Below are 14,023 nucleotides of genomic sequence, written 5' to 3'. Positions count from 1 at the left end.
GGAGGGCCCAAGTGATCTATCCTTTTCCTGTTGCCACTACCTGGAGTATTGTTGCCTCCGTTGGACTGCTGAATGTCACACACTTGGTAGATCTTGTACGGTTGAATTGGCGTTTCCTTGGTACCGTCATAAATTAATTTGAATTCACGGCTCTTGTTGAGGGCACAGCGGAGGTTCGCTTTCCATTTGGCTGGATCTGGCCCATCAATCCCCTGGTGATATTTGCCCGTCTCCACTGCCCAAGCCTAGGTATGGAAATAAAAGATCACTAAAGTAAATCACCCAAGAAACAAAACCAAAACCACATCCATCAGCTATGGCTTAAATGCAGTATCGTCAGTCAGAAGAATAACTATCATTGACTTAGCTTTCAGACATCCCTCAAAAACCATCTGTCAGAGGGCCAGGAATGGTTCTATCTATCTATCTATCTATCTATCTATCTATCTATCTATCTATCTATCTATCTATCTATAAACAATAGGTGCACGAGTAGGCCATTCGGCCCTTCGAGCCAGCACTGCCATTCAATGTGATTATGGCTGATCATCCCCAATCAGTACTCCGTTCCTGTCTTCTCCCCATATCCCCCGACTCCGCTATTTTTAAGAGCCCTATCTAGCTCTCTCGTGAAAGCATTCCGAGAACCCGCCTCCACCGCCCACCCCCGCCCATTCTATCTATCTATCTATCTATCTATCTATCTATCTATCTATCCGTATGTGCTCCCGAAACTACGCCAAAACGGTACAAGATAGCGCTTAAATATTTGCACCATCTTAGTCACAATTGTCCTGTGGTTGTTTTGTGTCACGTTTCATTCAGATTGATGTTATATTTCACGTTATTGACATTTTTAGATTTACAAAACCCCAATTTGAGAAAAAATGATTCCCTGTGCTTACAGCTATGATGTCACAATGGGATTGTATCCCTGCTCGCAAACATTGGTGCTATCCAAGTACAGAGTCCTGCTAGCTCTAGCAGGTGCAAATATGCATTTTTCTTAAAGTCACAGTACACTGAATATTTTTTAAGTTTAAAGTGAGGGAGGGTGAATAATTCGAAATGAGCAGCGCCTGCGCAGTTGGGGGCTATGAGCGAGTGGTGGAATATTGCGTTGGGGGAACGGGTTGCGTTGGGGGAATGGATGAGGGGTGGAATATTGCATTGGGGAACAGGATGCGTTGGGAGACCAGGCCTCCCTGGAGGGCTATGGGTGAGCGGTCGAATATTGTATTGGGGGAACGACTTGTGTTGGGGGAACGGGCGAGCAGCGGAATATTGCGTTGAAGAATGGGTTGCGTTGGGGAATCAGGCCTCCTGTGGGGGCTATGGGCGAGTGGTCAAATATTGCGTTAGGGAAACAGGTTGCGTTGGGGGACCAGGCTTCCCGTGTGACAGGGACCCAACGGGTCCCAGTTGGTCTAGTATATTATTAAAACTCTCAACTTGTTTGTGAATGAGTCTGCCTGTCTGTAATTCATACACTGAATTACGCCAAAACGGTACATGATAGCAGTACAATTTTCAGACCACCTTACTCACCTTTGTCCTGTGGTGTGGTGTATCACAGTTTTATTCTGATTTATGTTATATTTGACAAGTTATTCACATTTTTAACTTCACAAAACCCCACTTTGAGAACAATAACTTTAAGTGCAGTGGCAGTTACAGCTACAACGTCACAATGGGATCTCGGAATATTGCGTTGGGGGAACGAGGCCCAACGGGTCCCACTTGGGGTAGGGAGGGGAGAGGGGTTATGGAGGGAGGGCGGGGTGACTGGGGATAGGGAAAAGGAGAGGGAGGGAGAGGTGCGGGGAGGGAGTGGGGGGGAGGGGAAAGAAGAGGGTGGGTGAAGAGGGGTGCAGGGGATGAGGGGAAATGAGCCACGCCTGCACAGTTGGGGGCTATCGGGGAATGGTGGAATATTGTGTTGGGGGAACGGGTTGCGTTAGGGGAATGCGTGAGTGGTGGAATATTGCGTTGGGGGAACGGGACACACTTGGTCTAGTATATATTACTAAAGCTCTTGTTTGTTTGTGAATCTGTGTGTCTGCGATGGGGGACCAGGCCTCCCGTGGGGGCTATGGATGAGTGGTGGAATATTGTGTTGTGGGACCAGGCCTCCCGTGTGACAGGGACCTAAAGGGTGGACCTACTCGTGGACATTTTTCATCAGGCTAGAAAAACGCCCCGACCTACTTGATGCCACGAGTACCTACGGCTAGCGTCATGGCCTGTTATGACCTACCTACGACCTCCTACGACCTCCTAACGACCATGCTGCGAGTACGAGTCAAGGGCAAACTCGGCAGAGGTCATGAATTAGGTTGTGAAAGTGGGACAGACCCTTAACGGGTCCCACTTGGTCCAGTTTCTTTTATAAAAAGGACAATATTCTAAGATGGCAGGAAAGTTTGTTTTAGTGTTCTGGTTTTCCGTCAACTGGCTAGCAAGTTTGCTACATTATAGAATCAACCTTAGTTTAAAAGTATTGGACTGACTGTAAAATGCAATTTCATTGCTTCTTTACTTATGCATAAAATATTTTTCAAATAACGGATTACGCTGCTTCAGTGGCAAGGCTTGAGGGACAGAGATTCATTGGCAATTCACAAAAAGGTTAAGGTTTAGGTGGAGATTGGTCAAGCAAATAAGCTATAAGAGGTTTCCCCTAACCAAAAAAAACCAAGATTATTTTCATGATTTAATTGTATATTGTATTTCTTGTCGCCATGTATGAAGTCTAACAAAGGAAAGTTTTTATAAATTGTTGTACTAGTTTACAGAATCCGCCTCTACATTAACCCCAGTCCAGGTTCACAAGGGAATGCCTTTAACCAAAAGCACCCATCAGGATGCGGAGAATAGCCCGGCGTGAGGGCCTGAACATCGGGCCACCCGGGGCGGCGACTGCGGGTGCTCGGAAGGCCCCGACCACGGATGAACATCTGGGAAGATCGGAGGGGAGGCTGGCTGGACAATGGTGCCTTCCTCACCTTGGTGCCACTGTGTTATGTTGTGTCGTGGACTTTCTGTTTGTGTGCTTTTTTTTTTTTTTAATTCTATTTTTTTTTTTTTAATATGTTTTAATATTTATTATTTATTTATTTTTATGATACTGACTGTAAAGGGAAATTCATTTCGTTGTCTCTAATTGAGACAATGACAATAAATTTGAATACAATACAATACAAAGAATACAATACGATAGGCACAAAGTGCTGGAGTAAATCAGTGGGTCAGGCAGCATCTCTGGACAAATAGGTAGGTGAAGAAGAAGGGCCCACCCAAAAGGGTCACCCATCCTTGTCTCTCCAGAGATGCTGCCTGACCCACTGAGTTACTCCAGCACTTCGTGTCTATTTTGCATCTGCAGTTCTTTGTTTCTACAGGATGCTGAGGTGTTTGGTTGACATACTGACTTTACATCCTATGAAGTCAGTGGGGAGAAATATTCAGCAAACATCATATAAATTCAACATTCCTCCTAGCCTTCGTTTGTTTCCCTTTCACAGGTGACCTGGGTTTAAAAAAAATCACCCAGCCTCATATCTCTCCATCGCTTCCCTCAACAGCTCTATTTACAGCAGAAACACATTGCACAAAGCAAATCCTAAATGTCACTTTACCCTGAAAATGGTGTTGTCGTCATCCTGGGTTGGGACGTGCCTGGTGGCATGTCGCCAGGGGATTTGAAAATGCTTCCGTTGTTCATCCAGCCACAGGAGCCCAGGATATTGCCCGCTGTCGACCTGCGCCAGGAGCCAGGGTTTCAACCGAATCCTCCGTGGTTGCATGGCCATCGCTCTAAGCTCCTTATGGTCCAACCTGATTAGAACAAAGGCAATTGTAATGTACAACACATTAAAATCTACAGCAATTTATGTGGCACATATAATAAAGCATTACACAAAGGCATTATTAAAGAAAATTTGACACTGAGGCTCATTAGGAAATATTAGTAGCGATATATAAAAAAAATACTTGGTCAAACAAGCAGACATTGAGGAGCATCTGGTTAGGAGAAAAAGATACAAGGAGGAAATCCAAAGCACAGCCACTGAAATAAATTGGTGGTATGGAGAAAGTCAGAATTAAAGGAGTGTAGAGACTTTGGAGAGTTGTAGGGTTGGAGCCCAAAGATTTTCTGTCTGAAACTCTATTTACATTGAGAATTCTTTTTTAAAAGGAAGCAACAACTTCCTCACATGATTCAGCCACTCTAAAAATGAAAATATTAATTACCCGGAAGTTAACTTTTTCATGGCAAAATAATTAACCCTTTAAAGCTGAATTTCCATTTGTTACTGACAAATTAATAGGCAGCTGGTGTCAACCATTCATCTCAACTTCATAAAAGTAATAAACTGAACTTCCCATTTTTTGAAAATATGAAACTGATATATTGGGAAAATGAGTAAAGCTCGCAGCACAGCACACTAGCAATAAGCAAGGAGGAGGTGAACAAGGAGTTGTGGTTTGAAGATGCGAAGTTAGACGGTCACAAATTATTTAGGTTCAACACATCTTAGAATAATCTTAAAAATGTTTCAAATAAAACAAGTTACATAGCAATTATCTCAGCCCATGGAGTCAGTAACCACAAACGCAAGTGACTAAACTGATTCCATTTCCTCTTTCCTTCAAATTCAAGCCTCAACCTGTTTGTAAGTACAATCTTTGCTTTAAATTACTCACCATTCTTTGCTTTAAGAGCTACTTTAAACATCACAAGAAACTGCAAATTATTTTGCTCTTTCACTTCATTCAAGCTTCCTGGTTCAAAATTTAATTTAAACCAGACTAGGTGGGACCCGTTGGGTCCCGGTCAGGAGGCCTTGTCCCCCAAGGCAACCTATTCCCCAATGCAATATTCCACCACTCACCCATAGCCCCTAACTGCGCAGGTGTGGCTCATTTCCCCTCATTCACCAGCACTCCCTCTCCCTCCTCTTCATGTGTGGGAGGGGGGTGAGGGAAGGGGAGTGTGTGGCAGTGGGAGGTGTGGAGTGGGAGGGGAGGAGGGAGGGGTGTGTGTGTGTGGGTACATGGGTGTAGGGGGGGGGGGGGGGGGGGGAGAGGAGGGTGGTGGGGGGAGAGGGAGGTGTGGGGGAGGGGAGGTGTGTGTGGGTTGGGAGCTGTGTCTATGGACGGGAGGGATGTGGGAAATGAGGGGTGTTGGGGGGGGGGGGGGGGAGATGCGTGTGGGGGTGTGTGGGCAGGGAGTGGTGGGAGGGAGAGAGCTCAGAGAAAAGACGGGGAAGAGCCAGGGGCAAGAGGGGGTATCACAGGAGAGGGGGTCAGGAGCCAGCGAGGGGGACCAGAGGGGAAGGGACTGGGGCGTTGCGATGGCAGTGCATTTGTGACTCACAGCGGGCGCTGGACACTCTCATCCGCCGGGATCAGACTCTCCTCTTTCCGTTTGGCGATATGAGCGACATCTCCGAGTTTGGGCCGGGCCGCTTCGGGTCCCTCCAACGGCCATCCTCAGCTCCAATAAAGACGCAATGACGCAGGAAGGGGCGGACCGTCCTGGGGAGTGACAGGAGAGGAGACCAATCCACGCGGCACTGACTGGCAGGAGAGGAGATCGGTCTGCGCACGTGCGGTTTTTACGATTTTTAAACCTCGCTAACTTTTACATTATATTATCGATTGGAACAAAACCTGGTGCACTCGCAGCACAGGAGAATGGTGAGTGAACTGACGAAAAATTGTAGCGCTATCGTGTACAGGTTTTGCACAAGTAGAAAAAACGCGCAAACTGGAAGAGCACAAGATTAGAGTTTTAGTTATGTATAGATTTAAAATGTGCAAGCATCTATTTAATCACGGAATTCCACTCGCCACATTTCACTAATTCCATGACCCTCCTTATATACCCCTTACTCTTCAGATCTATTATACCGGTTCTGCTATTAGCCGCCAATTTAGATGCCAGTTCCTCTCATTTAATATTCAAAATCATAACATTTTACAGTCATCTCACTGTAAGATGACTAGAAAGACACTACGACTCTTTGGGCGACTGAGGAGACTACTCACGACCATACAGGCGACACCCCGGTGATGTGTCACGGGGTGAAGCCTTTATGGTCGTGAGTAGTCGCCCAAAGAGTCGTTCCTTGTTCTGGTCGTCATTGGATTTTCAACATTGAAAATGTTCGGCGACCTGCAACGACCTACGACGGGTGACGGCAGTCGTCAAAAAAGTTGCATAAGTGGGACAGGCCCATCGAACTGGTTTGAATATAATATTCTTAATCACCCAAAATGGTTGCCTGCAAGGCACCACCCGAAACTGAACATCTCCAACTTTGTCATGAACAATCTTTCTTTCCGAAGGTGATTGTAATTATATTTCCTCCCATTCTTCAAAATAGTAAGTTGACACAAAATGCTGGAGTAACTCAGCGGGACAGGCAGCATCTCTGGATAGAAGGAATGGGTGACGTTTCAGATCGAGACCCTTCTTCAGATCAGTATCCAGGTGAATACAATATTTACAACTCAGAAGAAAATATTACAAACTGCAATGATAAATTGGGATGAAGAATGAACATTGGTTAAGGCTCCAAGAGAACATGTTCACAGTATAACATGTTAATTAAAAACCAACACCTCAGACACTGCAAAAAATGTTCAGTCCAGCTCTAAAGTGCAACTCCAAGAGTGTGGCTTGAACCCAAATGTGGAACCACTGGGGGGTGGGGGGGGGGGGGGGGGGGGGGGGGGGGGGGGGGGGGGGGGGGGGGGGGGGGGGGGGGGGGGGGGGGGGGGGGTGTGGTGGAGATGCCCCTCAAAAATATGGGGATTCCACGCCAGTGGGCCACATGAGTGGCAAGGGTGGGGGATTAATTTGTGTTAACTGTATTGAATGTTTGTATATAGCCTTCGAGAATGTGGATTTGCAAAGAGAGTCTGGAGAGGTTTGCAAGGGTCCCTGTCACGATTTATTCCGAACAGCTCTGTCACAGAGGACGCTGAGATTTACGGACTGTTCCCAGGGACACATTCAGTGACTGAAATAGAGTGCTGCTGGAAGGTCATCAACTTGGTAAAAGACACTATTTGGTCTGCCTGAGCTTGTTAACCTCCCAGCAGAGCGAGATGTCCATCGGGGAATTTTGCTGAACAGCCCGTTGCAGACTGTAGGAGCACGTGCTGAGGGACGCACTGAAGCTTGGTGCAGCCAATCCCAAGGCTCTGTGGGGCAGGACCACAGTCTGGGGTCCTTCTGCTTCTGGACGTGGGGGGGGGGGGGGGGGCAGGGTCTGGTGGCGACGCCCCTCAAAATAAGGGAAGGGATTCCACGGCAGTGGGCCACATGGGTTGCAAGGGTGTGGGGTAAAATTGTGTAAACAGTATTGAATGTATGTATAGCCTCCGAGAATATTGGATGGAGTTTTGTAAGGATTATGTATTGTATATATTTATTTCTCGAATAAAGTCTATTTTGACATTTTAAAAATGGTTAAAATTCAGGAGTATTTTTGTTTGATATCACAAATTCAAATAAAAAACCTCAGCAACACTGCATTTTTATATAGTATCTGATCATACAAATGATACAGTAGCCACATTATCACTTATAAACACAAATCTGAAGGAATACATGAACAATTTGATTGTTGATGTTGTTCGAGAATAAATATTACGCATGTAGCTTTTACCACCTTTTCCCCAGAGATAATAAGAAATGCTTTAATTAACAAAAAGACAGTATAGATACCAAGAGCATCTTCACAGAATGGCGAGACGTGATGATACATGCAGAACAAATACTAACACAGCAGTGTGAAGCGATACAGATTGGTAACAAGATGCAGAAGAATTTTGCCAGAATTGCAAGAGATGAGAAATCACAGTAATGTGGAAATACTAGAGGAGCTGGATAGTTACCTTTAAAATAGACCGTGAATGGCTTTGACAGAACAAATATAGGGAAAAAACGTATATTGTGGCTGAACTGAAGAATGCACGTCTGATGCATTCCAAGATAAATCCATTGCTAATCATGAGTTTCTTGCACTCACGTGCTGGTTGGTAGGATGGCCACTATAGATCAGTGGAGAATTCGGGGAAGGTTAATAAGCACATGTAAAACAGTTTATGGGGAAATTATGAGGGGGGTAGGGAGGGAGGGCTCTGAGAGATGGATTATTAAGAATCACAAAAATGAATGAATTTCCAACCTGTGCCCTGTTAGCAATCTCATGAAGAACAGCAAGAATGAAGCCATACTGCCTTGTGCCGAGGAAGGAAAATCCTTGGAATTTATGCTCCCTACAAATGACTGTTCCAGAAAAAGATCAATGTGTACATATTGGCTAATTGCACTCCAAGGTTGAAGACCCAGACTGAGATTTAGCACCAGAATGTACTTGTTTATCAGTAGTGCGAGAAACATTCTGTTGGATCTGGGAGCATGCAATACGATAGGCTCAGTTTGACCCGAATAAATTACATTCAATATCTCAGCAGAAATGCCAGTAAAATATTCACTTCTGAGTTCCAACCATGAATTATTCATGTGAGCTTAATAGGTCATGAAAGAAGACTCCAAAGATGTCTGACCAACCCAATAGCAGATCTAATTTTAGATGGCAAGAATAAGAATGGTCAACCATCCATTCGTAGAGTATGACTCACGTTGAACTGAATAGTCTTGTTGCTCATTGAAATGATCAATTTCCAATTTAGGCCGATGGTCTCACTGCTAATAATGGAATTCTCTCCAGTCATGGAACGCTCACGCCAGCTGGATGGGCATCTAAAAGGCTCTAATTCATGAGCGCAGCGTAACATTTTATTGGGCTCTGGGTCACAGGCAGTTGAAATCATTCTTAATATCCAGAAGAATGAGCATAAGCTAACTTGGCAGTTATTTATCAAGATAACATTGCATTATTGTAGGTCCAATCTTTCCCTTAAAACATTAAACTCAGGCCCCCTCTATTTGAACAAGTGTATGCAAATGATCACGTCAAACTATTCAAAGCAGAGTCACAGAGTTTTTTCAGTATAACATTTATTCTCAAACAGTATCAACAAGCAAATTGCTCATGTGTTACCTTACGATTAGTGGGCTTTTGGTGCTTAATTAGTTACTGTGTTTGTGTTTCAGATCAGATACGATATAAAAATGTAAAGCATCACTTTATGAAGTTTCTAATTTGAATTTGTGCCTTATTCAAAAATCAAACAAAAAAACTCCTAGATTATAACCAGCCACCTGGAAAAACAAACACCAAATGCCATGAATGTAAAAATAGAAACAGGAAGTGCTACAAATAGGCGAAGGGACAAGATGTGTTACCAATTTCAAAAGGAGAAGGTGATAAGCCTCGGCCAGAGCAGTTTATGTGAACTCAATATTTGCATTCAAGTTGCAATGTACATAATTCCTTGGCGTTTTGGATGCATGATCGATGTTTTCCTTGGCTGTACTGTTTAAAATCAAGTGTTCCCCAACCGTAAACCATGGATGAACCATGACGTCCACTTCCAAGTGAAGTACAAGTCTGCAGCATTCACGTCAAATGATACTGAGCGGTGCAGTAAATCTATCCACGACCTCCGCAGGGAATTCCGGACCAAGCTGGAGTCCTGAGGCAATGACACAGACAACTGTAGATTATGGCGTTGCTTGCATGCTATAATGGGATACAAAGTGTCAAAGGATACAAAGAAAGCAACTGGCCTGAATGGAGTGCCTGGCCGTGTCCTCAAGACATGTGTGGACCAGCTGGCAGAAGCATTCACAGACATCTTTAACCTCTCACTACTTGATTTTGCTTCAAGATGACCACAATACTCAGTGCTAAAGGAAAGTAAGGTAGCATGTCGTAATGACTACTGTCCAGTGGTTCTGACATTCACATCATTAAGTGCTTTGAGAAACTGGTGATGACACACATTAACTCCCAGCCTCCCAGCCAGCCTTGATCCACTGCTTACCATCGCAACATGTCCACAGCAGAAGGCATCTCACTAGCCGTAAACACACCCCTGGAACACCTAGGTCAGAGTCCTATTTGTTAACTGCAGCTCCACCTTCAACAAAATAATGCCATCCAAATTCCTGGACCTAAAAATGAGCACACCCTTCTGCCACTGGATCCTCGACTTCCCGACCCACAGACCACAATCAGTGAACATATGTGACAACACGGATATATTTTCAGTCCCTGACGAGACTCCTCATATGACCATAAAACATGGATTCAAAATGTTAGGTTATTTGGCCCAGAGTCTGCCCCTCTATTTGATCATGGCTGACCTATTCTCCCTTTCAACCCCATTCTTCTGCCTTTTCTCTGTGGTGACTGTCATGAATCCATACAGTTTTTGATCAATAAAGTTTAATTGCTCAGCACTGAAATTCAAAGACATTTTTTTGAAAGAAAGAAATAACTGCACAATGCTGTTTGCATTGAAGTCCTGGCCATGAATAGAACGCTTTATCCAAAAAACATTAGCTGCACATAAAGTATAGAGCCGCTGGCTAGTGTTGATGTATCAGTCAAGTGAAAAGTCTGGTCAAAATGTATCCGTGGATGATTCATGGATTAATGATTGGCTGTCAGCATGATGCGTCTGGATAAATGTATGCCTATAATAAGCAACACATTCATAGGACTAATAATATGGCTAGTCTTAGTTTAATGTATCTATACAACAAGGATAGTAACAAAGTACAATGATACTAATAATAGACTGAAATACAAGGAGTTAGCGTGGGAAGATGTGATTGCCCTGAGGTTTGGTTGCTGCTTAATTCACTGAAGATCTTTAATAGCATAATGGACTTTCATCCAAGCACGTCACCAATGTAGTGAAAGATCTCAAGGCAAACTCTTAATTCTCTGCAGTGTGTGAAGCAGGGGGCAGAGAATGGTAGCACTCTGACCCAAAATGTAGGGGAGAGAGAAGAAAAAGAAAATAATCAGAGAATAAGAGAGGGTGGGTTTCTTAAATGTGTATATTTTAATGCTAGGAGCATTGTAAGAAAAGTGGATGAACTTAGAGCCTGGATTGACACCTGGAAGTATGATGTTGTGGCGATCAGTGAAACATGGTTGCAGGAGGGCTGTGATTGGAAATTAAATATTCCAGGATTTCGTTGCTTCAGGTGTGATAGAATTGGAGGGGCAAGAGGTGGAGGTGTTGCATTGCTTATCAGGGAAGATATTACAGCAGTGCTTTGGCAGGATAGATTAGAGGGCTCGTCTAGGGAGGCTATTTGGGTGGAACTGAGAAATGGGAAAGGGGTAGCAACACTTATAGGGGTGTATTATAGACCGCCAAATGGGGAGCGAGAATTGGAAGAACAAATATGTAAGGAGATTGCAGATATTAGTAGTAAGCACAAGGTAGTGATTGTGGGAGATTTCAATTTTCCACACATAGACTGGGAAACACATTCTGTAAATGGGCTGGATGGTTTGGAGTTTGTAAAATGTGTGCAGGATAGTTTTTTGCAACAATACATAGAAGTACCTACTAGAGAAGGGGCGGTACTGGACCTCCTGTTAGGAAATGAGATGGGTCAGGTGGCAGAGGTATGCGTTGGGGAACAGTTCGGGTCCAGTGATCACAATACCATTAGTTTCAATATAATTATGGAGAGGGACAAAACTGGACCTAGGGTTGAGATTTTTGATTGGAGAAAGGCTAACTTTGAGGAGATGCGAAAGGATTTAAAAGGAGTAAATTGGGACAGTTTGTTTTATGGGAAAGATGTGGAAGAGAAATGGAGTACATTTAAAGGTGAAATTTTAAGAGTACAGAATCTTTATGTCCCTGTTCGGTTGAAAGGAAATCGTAAAAATTGGAAAGAGCCATGGTTTTCAAGGGAAATTGGACACTTGGTTCGGAAAAAGAGGGAGATCTACAATAATTATAGGCAGCATGGAGTAAATGAGGTGCTTGAGGAGTATAAAGAATGTAAAAAGAATCTTAAGAAAGAAATTAGAAAAGCTAAAAGAAGATATGAGGTTGCTTTGGCAAGTAAGGTAAAAGTAAATCCGAAGGGTTTCTACCGCTATATTAATAGCAAAAGGATAACGAGGGATAAAATTGGTCCATTAGAGAGTCAGAGTGGACAACTATCTGCAGAGCCAAAAGAGATGGGGGAGATATTGAACAGTTTCTTTTCTTCGGTATTCACCAAGGTGAAGGATATTGAATTATGTGAGGTAAGGGAAACAAGTAGAGTAGCTATGGAAACTATGAGGATCAAAGAAGAGGAAGTACTGACACTTTTGAGAAATATAAAAGTGGATAAGTCTCCAGGTCCGGACAGGATATTCCCTAGGACATTGAGGGAAGTTAGTGTAGAAATAGCAGGGGCTATGGCAGAAATATTTCAAATGTCATTAGAAACGGGAATAGTGCCGGAGGATTGGCGTACTGCGCATGTTGTTCCATTGTTTAAAAAGGGGTCTAAGAGTAAACCTAGCAATTATAGACCTGTTAGTTTGACGTCAGTGGTGGGCAAATTAATGGAAAGAATACTTAGAGATAATATATATAAGCATCTGGATAAACAGGGTCTGATTAGGAACAGTCAACATGGATTTGTGCCTGGAAGGTCTTGTTTAACTAATCTTCTTGAATTTTTTGAAGATGTTACACGGGAAATTGATGAGGGTAACGCAGTGGATGTTGTGTATATGGACTTCAGTAAGGCCTTTGACAAGGTTCCTCATGGAAGGTTGGTTAAGAAGGTTCAATGGTTGGGTATTAATGGTGGAGTAGCAAGATGGATTCAACAGTGGCTGAATGGGAGATGCCAAAGAGTAATGGTGGATGGTTGTTTGTCAGGTTGGAGGCCAGTGACGAGTGGGGTGCCACAGGGATCTGTGTTGGGTCCACTGTTGTTTGTCATGTACATCAATGATCTGGATGATGGTGTGGTAAATTGGATTAGTAAGTATGCAGATGATACTAAGATAGGTGGGGTTGCGGGTAATGAAGTAGAGTTTCAAAGTCTACAGAGAGATTTATGCCAGTTGGAAGAGTGGGCTGAAAGATGGCAGATGGAGTTTAATGCTGATAAGTGTGAGGTGCTACATCTTGGCAGGACAAATCAAAATAGGACGTACATGGTAAATGGTAGGGAATTGAAGAATGTAGGTGAACAGAGGGATCTGGGAATAACTGTGCACAGTTCCCTGAAAGTGGAATCTCATGTAGATAGGGTGGTAAAGAAAGCTTTTGGTGTGCTGGCCTTTATAAATCAGAGCATTGAGTATAGAAGTTGGGATGTAATGTTAAAATTGTACAAGGCATTGGTGAGGCCAATTCTGGAGTATGGTGTACAATTTTGGTCGCCTAATTATAGGAAGGATGTCAACAAAATAGAGAGAGTACAGAGGAGATTTACTAGAATATTGCCTGGGTTTCAGCAACTAAGTTACAGAGAAAGGTTGAACAAGTTAGGGCTTTATTCTTTGGAGCGCAGAAGGTTAAGGGGGGACTTGATAGAGGTTTTTAAAATGATGAGAGGGATAGACAGAGTTGACGTGGAAAAGCTTTTCCCACTGAGAGTAGGGAAGATTCAAACAAGGGGACATGACATGAGAATTAAGGGACTGAAGTTTAGGGGTAACATGAGGGGGAACTTCTTTACTCAGAGAGTGGTAGCTGTGTGGAATGAGCTTCCAGTGAAGGTGGTGGAGGCAGGTTTGTTTTTATCATTTAAAAATAAATTGGATAGTTATATGGATGGGAAGGGAATGGAGGGTTATGGTCTGAGCGCAGGTATATGGGACTAGGGGAGATTATGTGTTCGGCACGGACTAGAAGGGTCGAGATGGCCTGTTTCCGTGCTGTAATTGTTATATGGTTATATGGTTATATGGTTATACAACAAGGATAGTAACAAAGTACATTGATACTAATAATAGACTGAAATACAAGGATTTAGCGTGGGAAGATGTGATTGCCCTGAGGTTTGGTTGCTGCTTAATTCACTGAAGATCTTTAATAGCATAATGGACTTTCATCC

General features: G+C 43.6%; 1 protein-coding gene across 1 annotated transcript in view; it reads right to left on the bottom strand.

Moving 5' to 3' along the window:
* LOC129707871 (interferon regulatory factor 6-like) overlaps positions 1–14,023 on the bottom strand; it is a 39,732-nt gene that overhangs the window by 11,693 nt on the left and 14,016 nt on the right. Inside the window, exons 2-3 of the mRNA XM_055653283.1 lie at positions 3,639–3,837; positions 41–245 (exon numbers count right to left, since the gene is read on the bottom strand). Coding sequence (XP_055509258.1) covers positions 41–245; positions 3,639–3,812 — 379 coding nt within the window. The 5' untranslated portion in view covers positions 3,813–3,837. The remainder of the gene's footprint in view (positions 1–40; positions 246–3,638; positions 3,838–14,023) is intronic.

The sequence above is a fragment of the Leucoraja erinacea genome, chromosome 22 (assembly GCF_028641065.1).
Source record: "Leucoraja erinacea ecotype New England chromosome 22, Leri_hhj_1, whole genome shotgun sequence".
Taxonomy (NCBI): domain Eukaryota; kingdom Metazoa; phylum Chordata; class Chondrichthyes; order Rajiformes; family Rajidae; genus Leucoraja; species Leucoraja erinaceus.
The sequence above is the reverse complement of the archived record's forward strand: the minus strand, read 5'-3'. Positions and strand labels throughout refer to the sequence as shown.